At 41.6% G+C, this 15,313-nt stretch overlaps 1 protein-coding gene across 5 annotated transcripts in view; it reads right to left on the reverse strand.

Moving 5' to 3' along the window:
• The window catches only part of SPECC1L (sperm antigen with calponin homology and coiled-coil domains 1 like), a 182,920-nt gene that overhangs the window by 112,180 nt on the left and 55,427 nt on the right, over positions 1 to 15,313 (reverse strand). For 3 of the 5 annotated variants that reach the window (XM_053589821.1, XM_053589819.1, XM_053589818.1), the window contains exon 3: positions 4,622 to 4,775. In XM_053589821.1, the coding sequence (XP_053445796.1) occupies positions 4,622 to 4,775 (154 nt within the window). Of the gene's footprint in view, positions 1 to 4,621; positions 4,776 to 14,016; positions 14,310 to 15,313 lie in introns of those variants that run through there. The other 2 variants (XM_053589822.1, XM_053589823.1) reach the window with 2 other exon arrangements.

The raw sequence follows: 15,313 nt of genomic DNA on the forward strand, positions 1-15,313 counted from the left end.
ATGAGCCAACGTTGGAACCCAGGCAGAATTTACAATTTACCCGGGATGCCATACCGCCTCTCTACACATTAAAAAACAATGAAATGTTGATGTTAAAAGGATGGTGCATCAATTGAATACACTGCACAGATCACATTAACAAATTTTAAATCTATGAAATCAATATGATTTAATATAAATAAAAACGGGAATATGTTTAAGTACCCATAAATACGTAAGAATTTTTTTTAGTTGAGAAAATAAGATCTAGATCTAATCACTAATGTGATCAACACACTGACTGCTACAGTAGGGCAAAAAAATGTTTTTCCTTGGGGCCATGGTGTTTGATTAGGTCAAGACAGGTCAAGGAGACGTGAGTTATATATGCTCCATGAGGCTGCTGGCTCAAAACTAGTGTTAAGTTGAACACAACTCCCATGGCAGTTAATGTTAAAGCACGTTTATGTGGTGGGAAGTAAGAGAGGGAAGGGTCTTGGTGATATAGAAGAGAACCACTAACACAGCAGGTGTGGAGAAGCAGAGGAGGAGGGACCGAGGGAAGGCCCGCTGGCCACACGTAGACAAGGACGAGGGAGCGGGAGGGAGCTGGGTGCACGGAAAAGAGGGTCAGTTACATGGTTAAGGAAGCTGCAGCGGAATGTTTACAAGGGGCCCCAACATGAGGCAGAATTCAGTGAGTCACAGCAAGTCAATAAACATTCTTAAACAGGGAAGAAACAGAGAAAAAAAGAGCATTTTTATGAAAATTAAGCTAGAGGAGACTTGAGTGGGGCATAAGAGGAATGGGGGAGGGGGCACCATCACAGTAAGGGAGGCCCACGGCAAGGACCCGGAAGGAACAATGAACCCGTGATGGACGACTGAGGCAGAAGTAACAGGATTAGGAGAAGCAACTGCACACGGAACCCAGAAATGGAGAAGGATGGTGTCACTGTTCCCCCAAACATGAATTCCTTTCCTCATTTCTGTAAATGGTACCATCTCATCTAAAAGTCAAACGGAGAAAAGGCCAGTCATGAGGGAAAGGACTGCAAGAGCCCGAGAGGAGAGGAGAGGGAGAGAGGACACAAAAAAGAAAAAAGCGGAACTTGGTAAATGTAGAATGTAAATGTTTTGGGCACAGTAACTGAGATAACGCCAGAAAGGCTATGTTAACCACTGTGATAAAAATGTGTCAAATGGTTTATGAAGCGAGTGTATGATGCCCCATGATCACATCAATGTATACAGTTATGATTTAATAATAAAAAGCCCTTTGGCAGTGGTGAGTAAACAGGATACTCACAGGTAAAGAAGAAACCTGCCCTAGCAAAGTCACTGGGAGGAACAAAGGTTGAGCAGAGGTTGCTCTAGGCCAGCAGGTCTCAGCCTGTGGGTCACCACCCCTTTGCAACAATGAAAATACATCCCGCCAATCACCCTCCCTCCATCCATCTCCCCCTTTCCCATATTCTTAGGTTATAACTAAGAAAATGCCAGGAAGGCTATGTTAACCAGTGTGATGAAAATGTGTCAAACTGTTTATAAAACCAGTGTATGGTGCCCCATGATTGCATTAATGTACACTGCTATGATTTAATATTAATAAAAAAATAAAATAAAAGTAAAAAAAGGAAAAGAAAAGACATCCTGGTATTAGGAAGGCTGAGAACCACTAGCTCTAGGCCGAACTGTGTCCCCAAAGGTCCTGTGTTGAAATCCTAAACAGGACTACATCTGGAAATAGGTAATTAAGTTAAAGAGGTAATTAAAGCACACTGAAGTCATTGGGGTGGGCCCAAATCCAGACAGACTGGTGTCGTGTCGTGTGTGTGTGTGTGTGTGTGTGTGTGTGTGTGCGTGTGTGCGTGTGTGTGTGTGTGTGTGCGTGTGTGTGTGTGTGTAGAGACAGAGTCTCACTTTATCACCCACTTTAGAGTGCTGTGGCATCACACAGCTCACAGCAACCTCCAACTCCTGGGCTTAGGCAACTCCCTTGCCTCAGCCTCCCCAGTAGCTGGGACTACAGGCGCCCACCACAACGCCCGGCTATTTTTTTATTGCAGTTTAGACAGGGCCAGGTTCGCACTCACCACCCTCAGTATATGGGGCCGGCGCCCTACCCACTGAGCCACAGGCTCCGCCCAAGATTGGTGTCCTTATCAGAGATTAGGACACACAGAAGGACAACTCTGTGAAGACACAGGGAGATGGCTATCTGCAAGTTAAAAATAAAGACCTCAGGAGAAAGCAAACCCGCTGACACCTTGCTCAGACCAAAAACCTCCAGAAGTATGAGAGACTCCATTTCTGTTGTTTAGGCCATCCCATCTGTGTTATTTTGTTATGACATCCCTGGCCAAGTAACCCAGACATACAAAGCCACACTGAGGCAACCGAGCCGGGGAGGTGAGAACTAAACGCTGAGGTGAGGCAGCATCGATGGGGAAGGAGCCCTTATGCAAATACACGGGATCTCTCCAAGTGCAATTCTAAAGGCAGAAATAGGAAGAAGTACAAATGGCAAGAGTGTTTAATTTCCTTGTTACCACACTAGCTAGAGTGTTCAATGGGTGATGACACCTTGGAGTAAAAGATCTTGCTCCACCACCAGCATTTTAAACCAGGCCTGGCTCAATAAATATTTACTGAGCAAATGAATACACGGCCTTAGGCAAGGTACTCAAGTTTTCCCACTCCTAAAACTTGAACACTAACAGTCCCTACCTCATAGGGCTAGAATGAGGATAAAGTGAAAAATGCCTGTAAAGCACAGAGTAAGGACTTAGATACTCCCTCTTGTTAATCACACCACACCAATATAATGAATAGTAGGCCTGATGTGGGACGGAGGCGGGATCTGCAAGGAGGCCACAGTGAACAACAGCAGGTGAACCTGCGCCAGCAAAGTCTAGCACCCAAGAGGGCCCGTGAGCCTCAAGGGTGACGGCAGAAGAGGATCTGCTCTAACTTCTGCCAATCTGCTTTCATGAGCTTATATTTACTGGAAGGTTTTTTTTGTTTTTTTTTTTTAGAGATACAGTCTCACTTTGTTGCCCTCAGTAGAGTGCCATGGCATCACAGCTCACAGCAACCTCCAGCTCTTGGGCTTAGGCGATTCTCTTGCCTCAGCCTCCCGAGTAGCTGGGACTACAGGCGCCCGCCACAACGCCCGGCTATTTTTTTGTTGTTGTTGCAGTTTGGCCGGGGCCAGGTTCAAACCTGCCACCCTCAGTAAATGGGGCCGGCACCCTACTCACTGAGCCACAGGCGCCCTCCTCTTTATTGGAAGTTTTAAAAGTTTTTTCTAGAAGTGTAAGAAGTAAAATATGGTAACATTATTCCCCATACTAGAAGATGAAGTAATCTATCGATTCCATCAAATCTAAAACCAAACAGCTACTACCAAATGAAGAAAAATGGGAGAATTAGACTGACTAGATCTAACTACCAATCATCAGAAGCTGATAATATTGTTCTTTTAATTTTTTTTCTTTTTATTTTGAGACAGGATCTCACTCTATCACCCAGGCTAGAGTGTGGTGGACTCATCATTGCTCAACACAACCTCAAACTCTTGGGCTCAAGACATCCTCCTGCCTCAACCTCCAGAGTAGCTGGTACTACAGGTATGCACCACCACGCCCAGCTGATTTTTAATTATTTTTTTGTAAAGACAGGACCTCACATGTTATCCAGGTTCTCTTGGTCTCCCAAAGTGCTGGGATTACAGGTGTGCGCCACCACACCCAGCCACTAATATCATTCGAAGAGAAATAACCAGAAACAAAGGGCTTCCTGATGGATGAACATGCCACCACTTATCAAGGAGTCTTGTTTTAAAAAGTGAGAGAACCTAAACCTGCCCCACAAGGCCTAGATCCAATGCCATTTACAATAATCAGAGAAGGCAAGGCACAGCAGCCCATGCCTATAGTCTCAGCACTTTAGGAGGTCAAGGCAGGAGGTACACTTGAGCCTAGGAGTTTGAGGGTGCAGTTAAGCTATGACTGCACCACTGCATCCAGCTTGGGTGACAAAGCAAGATGCTGTCACTAAAAAAAAAAAAAAACAAACCAAACCAGAGAGGACAGAGGATAATGGTTGAGGGCATCATGGGATGTTGTAGCATTAAAATTCAGATCTTCAGAAATTCTGCAGGTCCCCCAACAATCATTTTCTACAAAACTTACATTGCAATAATAGCAGTAAACACACAGATTTTAAAAAACAAGACTTTACAGACATATCAGCAAACTATTATTTATTACCCACTGACTCACATGAATCCTATTCCAAATAGTAAAAAAAGAATTTTTATGAAACTGTTGGAAATGTAAATAGTTAATGAATAATTTATAATTTATGATTATTAGTTATTTTAAGGGCTGTGATAACATTTTTGAAAGAATTCTTGTCTTTCAAAGATACTGAAATACTAATGGATGAAACGATATGATACCTGGGATGTTCTTCAGAATGGTAAGGCAAAGGGGGAGAGTGAGGAAAAGGACAGGGAGGTGCACATGGGATTAAGACATCAATCTGTCCACTTGTGTGTATGTCTGAAATTGCCTATAATTAGATGGGGCGCCCTAAACACCAACGCAGCTGACCCTCAGACCGCGTGTGCACGCACCTGTGCTGATCTTGGCTTTGCTCTCCAGGGTGGTCATGACAGGGGCAGATGCTGAAGGTGCTACAGATGGGCAGGTGCTTTTCTTTCCTTTGACACCATTAGTCACTGTTACCCCTCCAGCCATTCCAGCCAAAAGGTCATCACTGCTCTTGGTCTAGAAGCAATAGAAAATGAAAACATATTGACTAGATAAAGCAAAATTAAATAACATTTTGACACTAAACGAAGCTCCTGACTATTACACTCCATTCAAGAACTCTGCTAAGACCTGATAGTCAGCAGCACACCACACTGTGCTGCAGAAACAATCTCTTTATAGATTTACAAATAGTCACACTTTTTTTTTTAAACACTAAAATCATATATGTCATAATCAAAGATTTTCTGGAAGCTTGTTGTATGCCCACATAGGCCAGACTCAGTGAGGGTAGAGGAAGTGCGTACATCATTCTTGTTTCTCTTTCAGCTAAGGAGGTGCCTTATAAACAAGCATCATGTGAGTGATACCACATGAACTATCTCAGGAAAATTCTAAAATGCCACAAGAAGTGCCATTTTATAATTTCCACAGAGAAACATTATGGAGAATCAAATAATCTACTTGCTCTGAAGTGACCATTGAAGGAGCCAATATGTAAAACAAATTTTTCTGAAATTTCTTACCTCATCTAATTCTCTAATAGTCAAAATGGTAATACTTGAGAAAAACTACTTACAATATTTATTTATATTTTATTAAGATTATTTTTGGCTGGGCCCAGTGGCTCATGCCTGTAATCCTAGCACTTTAAGGACTGAGGTGGGAGAATAGCTTGAGCCCAGGAGTTCAAGGTCAGCCTAAGCAAGAGAGACTCCATCTCTAAAAAAAAACTTTTTTTAATTAGTCAAAAAGGGTGGTGCCCACCTGTGGTCCCAGTTACTGGGAAGGCTAAGACAGGAGGATCACTTGAGCCCAGGAGTTGGAAGGTTGCCGTGAGCTAGGTGACACCACTGCACTCTAGCCTGGTCAACGGAGCAAGATTTTGTCTCCCCACCCCCCAAAAAAACAGATTATTTTGAAAATATCATGAGCTTTAAAAAAAGAAAGTAAACATGATGACTAATGAGACTAACTGTGAAATTATTATCTAAGAAAAATAGTGAAGAAACCTATTTTTACTTCTCCTGGAAATGAAAGAGTACAGATGAAAAAAATCTGTTTCAAAAAAGAAAAAAGAAAAACTACTTTTAATAAAAGTAAAAAGTTTTCTTCCCTTCAGGGAAGGCACAAATTAGCCAGCTGGCTGATACTACCCTGTTTCCCCGAAAATAAGACATCCTCCGAAAATAAGACCTACTTACAGGAAAGATAAGACGTCCCCTGAAAATAAGACCTAGCGCATCTTTGGGAGCACACCTTAAAATAAGACACTGTCTTATTTTCTGGGAAACAGGGTATATGGAACCACACTCTCTCTTAGATAATCATAATGAATTCATTTCTTCCACAAGCTAAAATGATTCCTAAGTAATCTCTAAGTCTCTTCCGGTTGTAAACAGCAGTGACCCCATTACACAGGCTGGAGTGCGATGACACAATCATAGCTCACTGCAGCCTCAATCTCCTGGCCTCACATGATCCTCCTGCCTCCGCCTCTCAGTAGCTGGAAGTACAAGCATGGCCACCACACCTGGCTAAGATTTCTATTCTTATCATTCAATTATGAAAGTTATAATACACTGACATTACATAGGTCGATCTATCCTATTTTAAAAAGGCAAGAGGGTGGCGCCTGTGGCCTAGTGGGTAGGGCGCCGGCCCGAAATATCAAGGGTGGTGAGTTCAAACCCAGCCCCAGCCAAACTACGACAAAAAAATTAGCCCGGCATTGTGGCGGGCACCTGTAGTCCCAGCCACTTGGGAGGTTGAGGCAAGAGAATCGCCTAAGCCCAGGAGCTGGAGGTTGCTGTGAGCTCTGTGACATCACGACACTCTACCAAAGGTGATAAAGTGAGACTCTGTCTCTACAAAAAAAAAAAAAAAGAGGCAAGAAAGGAAACATTACTTTCAATGAATTAAACAGAATTTAGCTCTGGTAATTTAGGGTTATCACATTATGAGAAATCTAGTGTAGAATAGATAAAGAGGAAGCAGGACACTGCATTCACAGTAAGGACTGTTCATAATCTTTTTTTTTTTTTTGAGACAGAATCTCACTATGTTGCCCTCAGTAGAGTGCTGTGGCATCACAGCTCACAGCAACCTCAAACTCCTGGGCTTAAGCAATTCTCTTGCCTCAGCCTCCCAAGTAGCTGGGACTACAGGCATCTGCCACAATGCCCAGCTATTTTTTTGTTGCAGTTGTTTACCTGGCCCAGACCAGGTTCGAACCCACCACCCTCACTGTATGTGGCTAACGCCATAACCACCATGCTACGGACGCCAAGCTAAAACTGTTCATAATCTCTAAGACTTGTTTCTTTCATGAAAACTGGTCATCAACTACAATCCAACAAAAAAACTGCACATCAAAATCAGACCTCTTGGCTGGGCACAGTAGTTTATGTCTGTAATCCTAGCACTTTGGGAGGCTGATATGGGAGGATTGCTTGAGCTCAGTTTGAGAACAGCCTTAAGCAAGAGTGAGATCCCATCTCTACTAAAAATAGAAAAACCAGGGGCTAGGTGTGGTGGCTGACGCCTGTAACCTAGCACTCTGAGAGGCCAACATGGGCATATTGCTTGAGCTCACAAGTTCCAGACCAGCCTGAGCAAGAGCAAGACCCCATCTCTAAAAATAGCCAGGTGTTGTGACAGGCATCTATAGTCCCAGGTACTCAGAAGGCTGAGGAAAGATCATCACTTGAGTCCAAGAATCTGAGGTTGCTGTGAGTTACAGACACCACAGCACTCTACCAAGGACAACAAAGTGAGACTCTGTCTCAAAAAAATAAAAATAAGAATAGAAAAACTAATCAGGCATTGTGGTAGGCACCTATAGTCCCAGTTACTTGGGAGGCTGGGGAAGGAGATCACTTCAGCCCAGGAGTTTGACTTGCTATGAGCTAGGCCAATGCCATGGTCTTCTACCCAGGGCAATAGAGTGAGACTATGTCTCAAAAAAAAACAAAAAAAAAAACACCCGCCACGCCCCCCACCAAAAACAGACCTCTTTAATCAAATCATCTTTAAATCTGTTAAATTTACCTTTGAACTTATATTTTTCTTCCCTAAGTTTTCCTTTCTTTCTTTCCTTTCCTTTCCTTTTCTTTTTTTGAGGCATTCTTACTATGTCGCCCTCGGTAGAGTGCTGTAGCATCACAGCTCACAGCAACCTCTAACACTTGGGCTCAAGCGATTCTCTTGCTTCAGCCTCCTGAGTAGCTGGGACTACAGGTGCCCACCACACCACCCGGCTATTTTTAGAGGTGGGGTCTCACTCTGGCTCAGGCTGGTCTCAAACCTGTGAGCTGAGGTTATTCACCCACCTGGCTTCCCAAATGCTGGGATTACAGGCATGAGCCAGCTCACCCAGCCCCTTTTCTTTCGTAATAATTACATTTGAACACCACCCTACACTGTCCTATATAAAAACACTTCTCTAGATACAATCTGCCTTTCTTTGGGTGATGGCAAAGTTAAACATACATCAGGTACACTAAACATTAACTCTGCACTTATCATAGAAATTAAGATAGCAGAGTACTGGTCTAAGAATAAACCAAGAATTTTTATAGACACTTGAGTTATAACCAAAGAAGCAGTGCAGGAAGCCTGGGTTTTCCAGGAAATGGTACTAGGTTAATTGAATATTCATAAAGGGGAAAATTATGAATCTTAAATTCCAAGGTTTTCTAACTAAGACTCAAAATCCTGAATTATAAAACAAAAAAAAAATCGATCAATTCAACCTATCAATTGAATTGATCAAATTCAACTTGTCTCTAACAATAATTTTTAAAATGAGCTAGGCATGGTGCCACGCACCTGTAGTTCCAGCTACTTAGGAGGCTGAGCAGGAGTTGGAGGTGACAGTGAGCTACGAATCTGCCACTACACTCCAACCTGGGTGACAGAGCAAGATCCCTTCTCTAAAAAACTGAGGAGAAAAATAAAAATGAGCAAAATGAACAATCACACACAATCAATCACACACACACACACACACACATACACACAACCACAAGAAAAGATGATCAGCCTACCTGACAATAAGAGCAACACAATTCAAGCAGCACCTCTCAGATTGGCAAAAATGAAAAAGTATGACAATACATTCTTTTGGGAAGGTAACAGAGGAACAGACACTCCCCAAGTTGCTAGTGGCAATGCTCACTGATATAAGCCTAATGAACGGAATGGGGAAACAGCTAACAAAGCTCCACATGCATTTACTTTTCATCCTGTAATCACATTGCCAGCAACTGAACCTGAAGACACAGGTTCCAATAATACATTCTAATTTCTCCAATAAACAGAAATACACGCACTGTTCATCACAGCATTATTGCCCTGCCAAAATACTGGTACACCTTAGATGCCCACACACAGGAAAGTGTCCAGAGGGTACTTTGGTGAACATCATGAGGCATTAAACAGATACAAAAACAGAGTAAGACGGCTACAAATTGTTATGGGGAGACTTCCAGAATACATTAAGGAAAAAAAAGCAAACTACTAAAGAATATGTTAGGACACTTTTTGTGTAAGAAAGGGGATGTAGGGTGGTGCCTGTGGCTCAAAGGAGTAGGGCACTGGCCCCATATACTGGAGGTGGCGGGTTCAAACCCCACCCTGGCCAAAAACTGCAAAAAAATCAAAATAAATAAATAAAAGGGGACATATAAAAAGGTACATGTGCACATTAATGTAAAATAAACACGGGAAGGATAAATAAAAACCAAACTAGCTGTTTACCTCTAGGCATAGATGAGAACAGAATAAGAAGGAATAGGGGAGGAGAGAGACACTTCTTGGAATATATCTTCCACATTAGTGTTTCACATACTCTAAATAAACAAAACAAATGGACCGAACTGTATTTCAAATGAATAACATGATCCAAGTAACTTTAGAACACAGTATTTTAACCAAAAATACTCAAACTCTCAAGTTTGAGCAAGATGGCAGAGGAGAAGATCATTCAGCTGAGCTCTCCTAAAACAACAGGGGGAGAAGCAAGCACCCAGCATACCTGGCCCAGGGATGTTGGAGAGTGTGGCTCAGGGAGCACAGCAAGGAGGTGGACAGCTGGATACAGCATATGATCCAGCGTGGTGGAAATCTGATGAATTAGGCAAGTGATTGCCACCCACTGGGATCCACCGACTCCCCACAGAGGTCCAGGATGAGAGGAAGGCTTTCTGGAGTTTTCAGTAGTGGGAGAAGCTACACACTGAATGGAAAGCTTGGAAGAGTGGGCAATCTCCAACAGTATACAGCCACCAGATCTAAATGCAGGTTGGAGCGGATTTGTCATAGGTTTAGTGGCTGGCCAGGGAGCCATACTGAGGTCTCAAAGGTCAGAGAACTACCACTGTGGGAGGGTTGTGGGAAGGTGTTAGCAACAGCCTAAAGCACAGCTGTCTTAAAATTCTGCCTGCAGGGATCAGCACTCCACTCTTGGGACAGGCTGAGGGACTCTCACACCCACGGGAACTGGAGTCAGGGGCACTGTGAGAGACCTGCCCCTGAAGGAGGGAAGCTTCACAGCGCCACAAAAAGTGGGGTTTACAAGACCCCACAGTGCCACCTGGTGCCCTGGCAACATATTGCAACATACTGTCATCAAGAGCAAGGACTTCTGCTTGAAACAAAGTGAGAAATAAAAAGGCCAAGGAGGTGAACAAGAAGGAACACATGAGAAGGAACCAACAGAAAAATTCAGGCAATGTTAAAAACCAAAATAAAGGAACTCTGCCAAGGGACCATGAGGCAGCTACTGCAGAAGACTCCACCTATAAAGAATTAATGGACTTGACAGAAAGGGAATTTAAAATATGGATGATCCAGACAATAAAAGGAATGGGTGATAAAATGGAAATACAAAACCAAAAGTTGGACAAGAGATACATAGAATATAGAAAGGTCCTGGCAGAGCTTAAGGAAATGAAGGAGACAATCAGGGAATGTAAAGATGCTGTAGAAAGTATCCAAAATAGGTTAGATGATGGAGAAGAAAGAACCTCAGAGCCAGAGAATAAAGTGTTTGAGTTAACACAGGTAGTTAAAGAAGTAGAAAAGAAGAGAGAGAGCTGAATAGGTGCTTAGGGAACTACGAGACTCCATGAAGCATTCAAACATGAATAATGGGGCTCCCTGAAGGGGAAGAAGATTTTCCCAAAGGAATGGAAAGCCCTCCCCACTGGAGACTGTCATAAACAAAAACTTCCCAAGTTGTACGAAAGATCCCGAAACACACCCTTTTAGAAGGATATCAAACCCTGGGTCATCTCAACTCAAACAGAGTTTCTCCAAGACACACTGTGATGTCCAAAGATGATAGAGAAAACTCTGCAAGCAGCCGGAGTAAGACCTACAGAGGCGAAGCCATTAGGAAGACAGCACACTTTTCAACTGAAACTTTCCAATCCAGAAGAGAACGATAATCCACCTTCAACATTCTTAAACAAAACAACTTTCAGCCCAGAAATCTGTATCCTACTAAACTAACCTTCAAAATTGATGGAGAAATCAAATCTTTTGCAGATATACAAGCACTGAGGAAATTCGCCACAACAAAACCAATGCTATAGGAAATACTTAGACCTATTCTCAACACTGATTACCACCCTGGACCACCAGCAAAGTAAACCCAGCAGCTAAAGGTCAAAACCTAGTTTCTACAAGGGCACAAAGAATAAGACTACACAAAGGACTTTCACAAAATACAATGAACGGAATTCTACCTGCTGATCAATTCTCTCAATAAATGTACATGGACTGAATTCCCCACGGAAGAGACATGGGCTGGCTGACTGGACAAAAATACACAAGCCATCCATATGCTGTCTCTAGGAAATGCACCTAGTCTTAGAGGACAAATCAAGACTCAGGGTTAAGGGACAGATAACAGTATTTTTAAGCAAATGGAAATCAGAGGAAAGGAGCAGTTGCAATCTTATTGTCAGATACAAGGAGATTTAAAGCAACTAAAGTTAAGAAAGACAAAGATGGACACTTCATTCTGGGCAAAGGAACAATACAACTAGAAGACATTTCAATTTTAAATACTTATGCAGATTTATGAAACAGGCCTTGAGTGTGGTTTGAGCAATATAATATCCCATAACACCATAATAGCTGGGGACTTTAACATCCCTCTCACAGAACTGGACCAATCCTCTAAACAGAAACTAAACAAAGATGCCAAGCATTTAAATGTGATCTTAGAACAAATGGGATTGATAGACATATGCAGAACACAGCATCCCAAAGCTAAAGAATATAAATTTTCTTGTCAGCCCATGGAACATACTCCAAAACAGACCACATCCTAGTCTACAAATCAAATCTTAGCAAAATTTAAAAGAATAGAAATTATACCTTGTGTCTTCTCAGACCACAAGGCAAGAAAGGTGAAGCTCAACTCCAACAAAAACATTCATCTCCACAAAGACTTGGAACTTAAACAACCTTATGCTGAATGACAGTGGGGTTCAGGAAGAGATAAAAGAGGAAATTGTTAAATTCCTCAAACACAGCAACAATGAAGATACGAGTTACCAAAACTGGTGGGATACAGTAAAAGCAGTCTTGCAGTCTTGAACGAAGGAAATGTATCGCATTAGCTGCCTACATTCGAAAAACAGAAAGAGAAAACATCAACAGAAACTCATGAACCATCCTATGGAACTGGAAAAAGAAGAACAATATAATTCCAATCCCAGAAGAAGAAAAGGAATAATCAGAATCACATCAGAGATTACTGAAATTGAAAGCAAAAGATTCATTCAGAAAATTAACAAAACAAGAAGTTGGTTTTTAAAAAAAAATATGTAAAATTGACAAACCTTTGGGCAGATTAACTGGAAACAGAAAAGTAAAATCTCTAATAACCTTAATCAGAAACAATAAAGGGGAAATAACAACAGACGCCACAGTGATACAAGAGATCATCTCTGAGAACTACAGGAAACTCTGTGTCCAGAAATTTCACAATGTGGAGGAAATGGATCAATACCTGGAATCCCATCCTCTCCCTAGACTTAATCAAGAAGAAATAGAGCTCTTGAACAGACCGATTTTAAGAACTGAGATAGAAGAAACAAAAAAATCTCCCAACAAAAAAATGCCTGGTCAAGATGACATCACACCAGTATTCTATCAAACCTTCAAACAAGTGCTAATACCCATACTGCAGAAATTATTCCAAAAAATTGAGAAAGAAGGACTCTTTCCCAACACGTTCTATGAAGCAAACATCACCCTGATACCAAAACAGGAAAAGACCCAACTAAAAAAGAATTTCAGACCAATCTCACTAATGAATATAGATGCAAAAATTCTCAATAAAATCCTAGCAAACAGATTACAGCTACACATTAAAAAAATCATCCATCATAATCAAGTAGGTTTCATCTCAGGGATACAAGGCTGGTGTAACATACACAAGTCCATAAATGTGATTCACTCTATCCACACAAGCAAACACAAAGACCATATGGTCCTCTCAATAGATGGAGAAAAAGCATTTGATAAAATCCAGCACCCTTTTCTAATTGGAACACTGAAGAGTACAGACACAGGGCTTGGCGTGTGTGGCTCAAGCAGCTAAGGCTCAAAGAATGATAGAAGTATGCACACACGTACAGGAGCCAGCTTGAAGTCACTGCTACTGTTAGATCAGGGGTGACTCGAGCATAAAATATTAGGTCATTAAATCTGAAGTGTCCTTTGTTTGTTTGTTTGTTTGTTTTTGGAGACAGAATTTCATTATGTCACCCTCAGTAGAGTGCCATGGTGTCACAGCTCACAGCAAACTCAAACTCTTGGGCTTAAGTGATTCTCCTGCCTCAGCCTCCCAAGTAGCTGGGATTACAGGCTCCCACCACAACGCCCGGCTATTTTTGTTGTTGTTGTTGCAGTTGTCATTGCTGTTTAGCAGGCCCAGGCCAGCTTCAAGCCCGCCAGCCTCGGTGTATGTGGCGGCACCCTACCACTGAGCTACAGGTGCTGCCACTTAGCTTTTTTTGGTGAATATTCAGTTTTGGACACTGTTTAGCTCTTCATCTTTATCCAACCATTGTGCCAAACACTTGTGACTATCAAAAAGAATCCATTTTTCATCACATATAAGATGGTGTAGAAATGGCCTCCCTTTATGTCATGACAGCAAAGAAAGGCAAGCTTTGAAATGATTTCTCTTCTGACATTCATTTAATTCATGCAGAACCCATCTATCCAGCTTACTTACTTTGCTGATTTGTTTCAAATGGTCCAATACTGCTGGAATAGCTACGTCAAAGCTGCTGTTAACTCGTAAGTAGCTGGATTTGCTTCCACTACGGCTTTCAGCTCATCATTCTCTGCTTTGGTCTCAGGTTGCCCATGTAGCTCATTTTTAAAATTAAAATCACCAGAACAGAACTTCTCTGACCATGGATGTACTGTGTGTTATTAGCCACATTGTTCCCAAATAATTTGTTGATATTTCCACCTGTCTGTGATGGAACTCATATTCATAAGTACAGTAAGCTCCCCATTATCCAGAACTGGAGCAACCAGCATGCAAATACAGGCCAAAAAGAAAAATCAGAGTTTAAATGTGGTGTGCCACGGCATCAGGAAGCCCACACTTCATGCATCACACAGCTACCAAGTATTCTCTGTAACAGTTTTAACTCTTAATGTGTTACCTGAAATTAAAAAATAATGTAGTGAAGTTGAACAGTTGTATTGACTACATGTACAAAGCTGTTTTATGATACAGTTACACCGTGTTATGGGAAGTGAGGTTTGCCTTTGTCTTAATTTGTTTTTAGTTAGTGTATTTCAATATTAATATCAGGTCCACACACAGTTTATGGTATGGAGTATAGAATCAGTTAGGCCCATTTTTAATAGTAACGATCAAGCAACTGGAAACACTGGAAACTACATTTATCCAGAACCTACCAATCCCCTTGAGTGCTGGATAACAGGAAGATTATTGTAACACAAATTTTTTTTTTTTTGTAACACAAATTTTTGACTTATCCCTGATTTCACAAAAATTGCTCTGAAAAAAAATTTAAGTTCACACTTAAACTTATACTTAAACTTTGATTATTCATAAGTCAAAATGTGCATTTGTGAAAATGACATTGTACCTTCACAGTAAAAAACAAAAACAAAAACACAAAAACCCAAGATGTGTCAAAGTGAAATGCCAGCGACATCAACTATCAACCTTAGCACTTAGGGAAATTGGACACTTCATACTTAATTACCTAACAAGTGATCCTACCCAAGTGCAATTTCACGCCTGTAGCCCCAGCTACTCAGAAGGATTGATGCAGAAGCAACTCTGAGCTCAGTTCAAGGCCAGCCTGGGAACACAGGGAAACCCTGGCTCTAAAACATAAAAGTATTCTTCTAGGAAAAAGCATTCAATCAATCAATCAACCAATCAGTCAATCACTAGATAGATGAAATGATCCTAACAATTTATAGCCCATTAAATAAGACTCCATGAATCCACAATAATATAAATGAATGAGCCAGCCAGAACA

This window comes from Nycticebus coucang, chromosome 4, assembly GCF_027406575.1.
Source record: "Nycticebus coucang isolate mNycCou1 chromosome 4, mNycCou1.pri, whole genome shotgun sequence".
Lineage (NCBI taxonomy): Eukaryota > Metazoa > Chordata > Mammalia > Primates > Lorisidae > Nycticebus > Nycticebus coucang.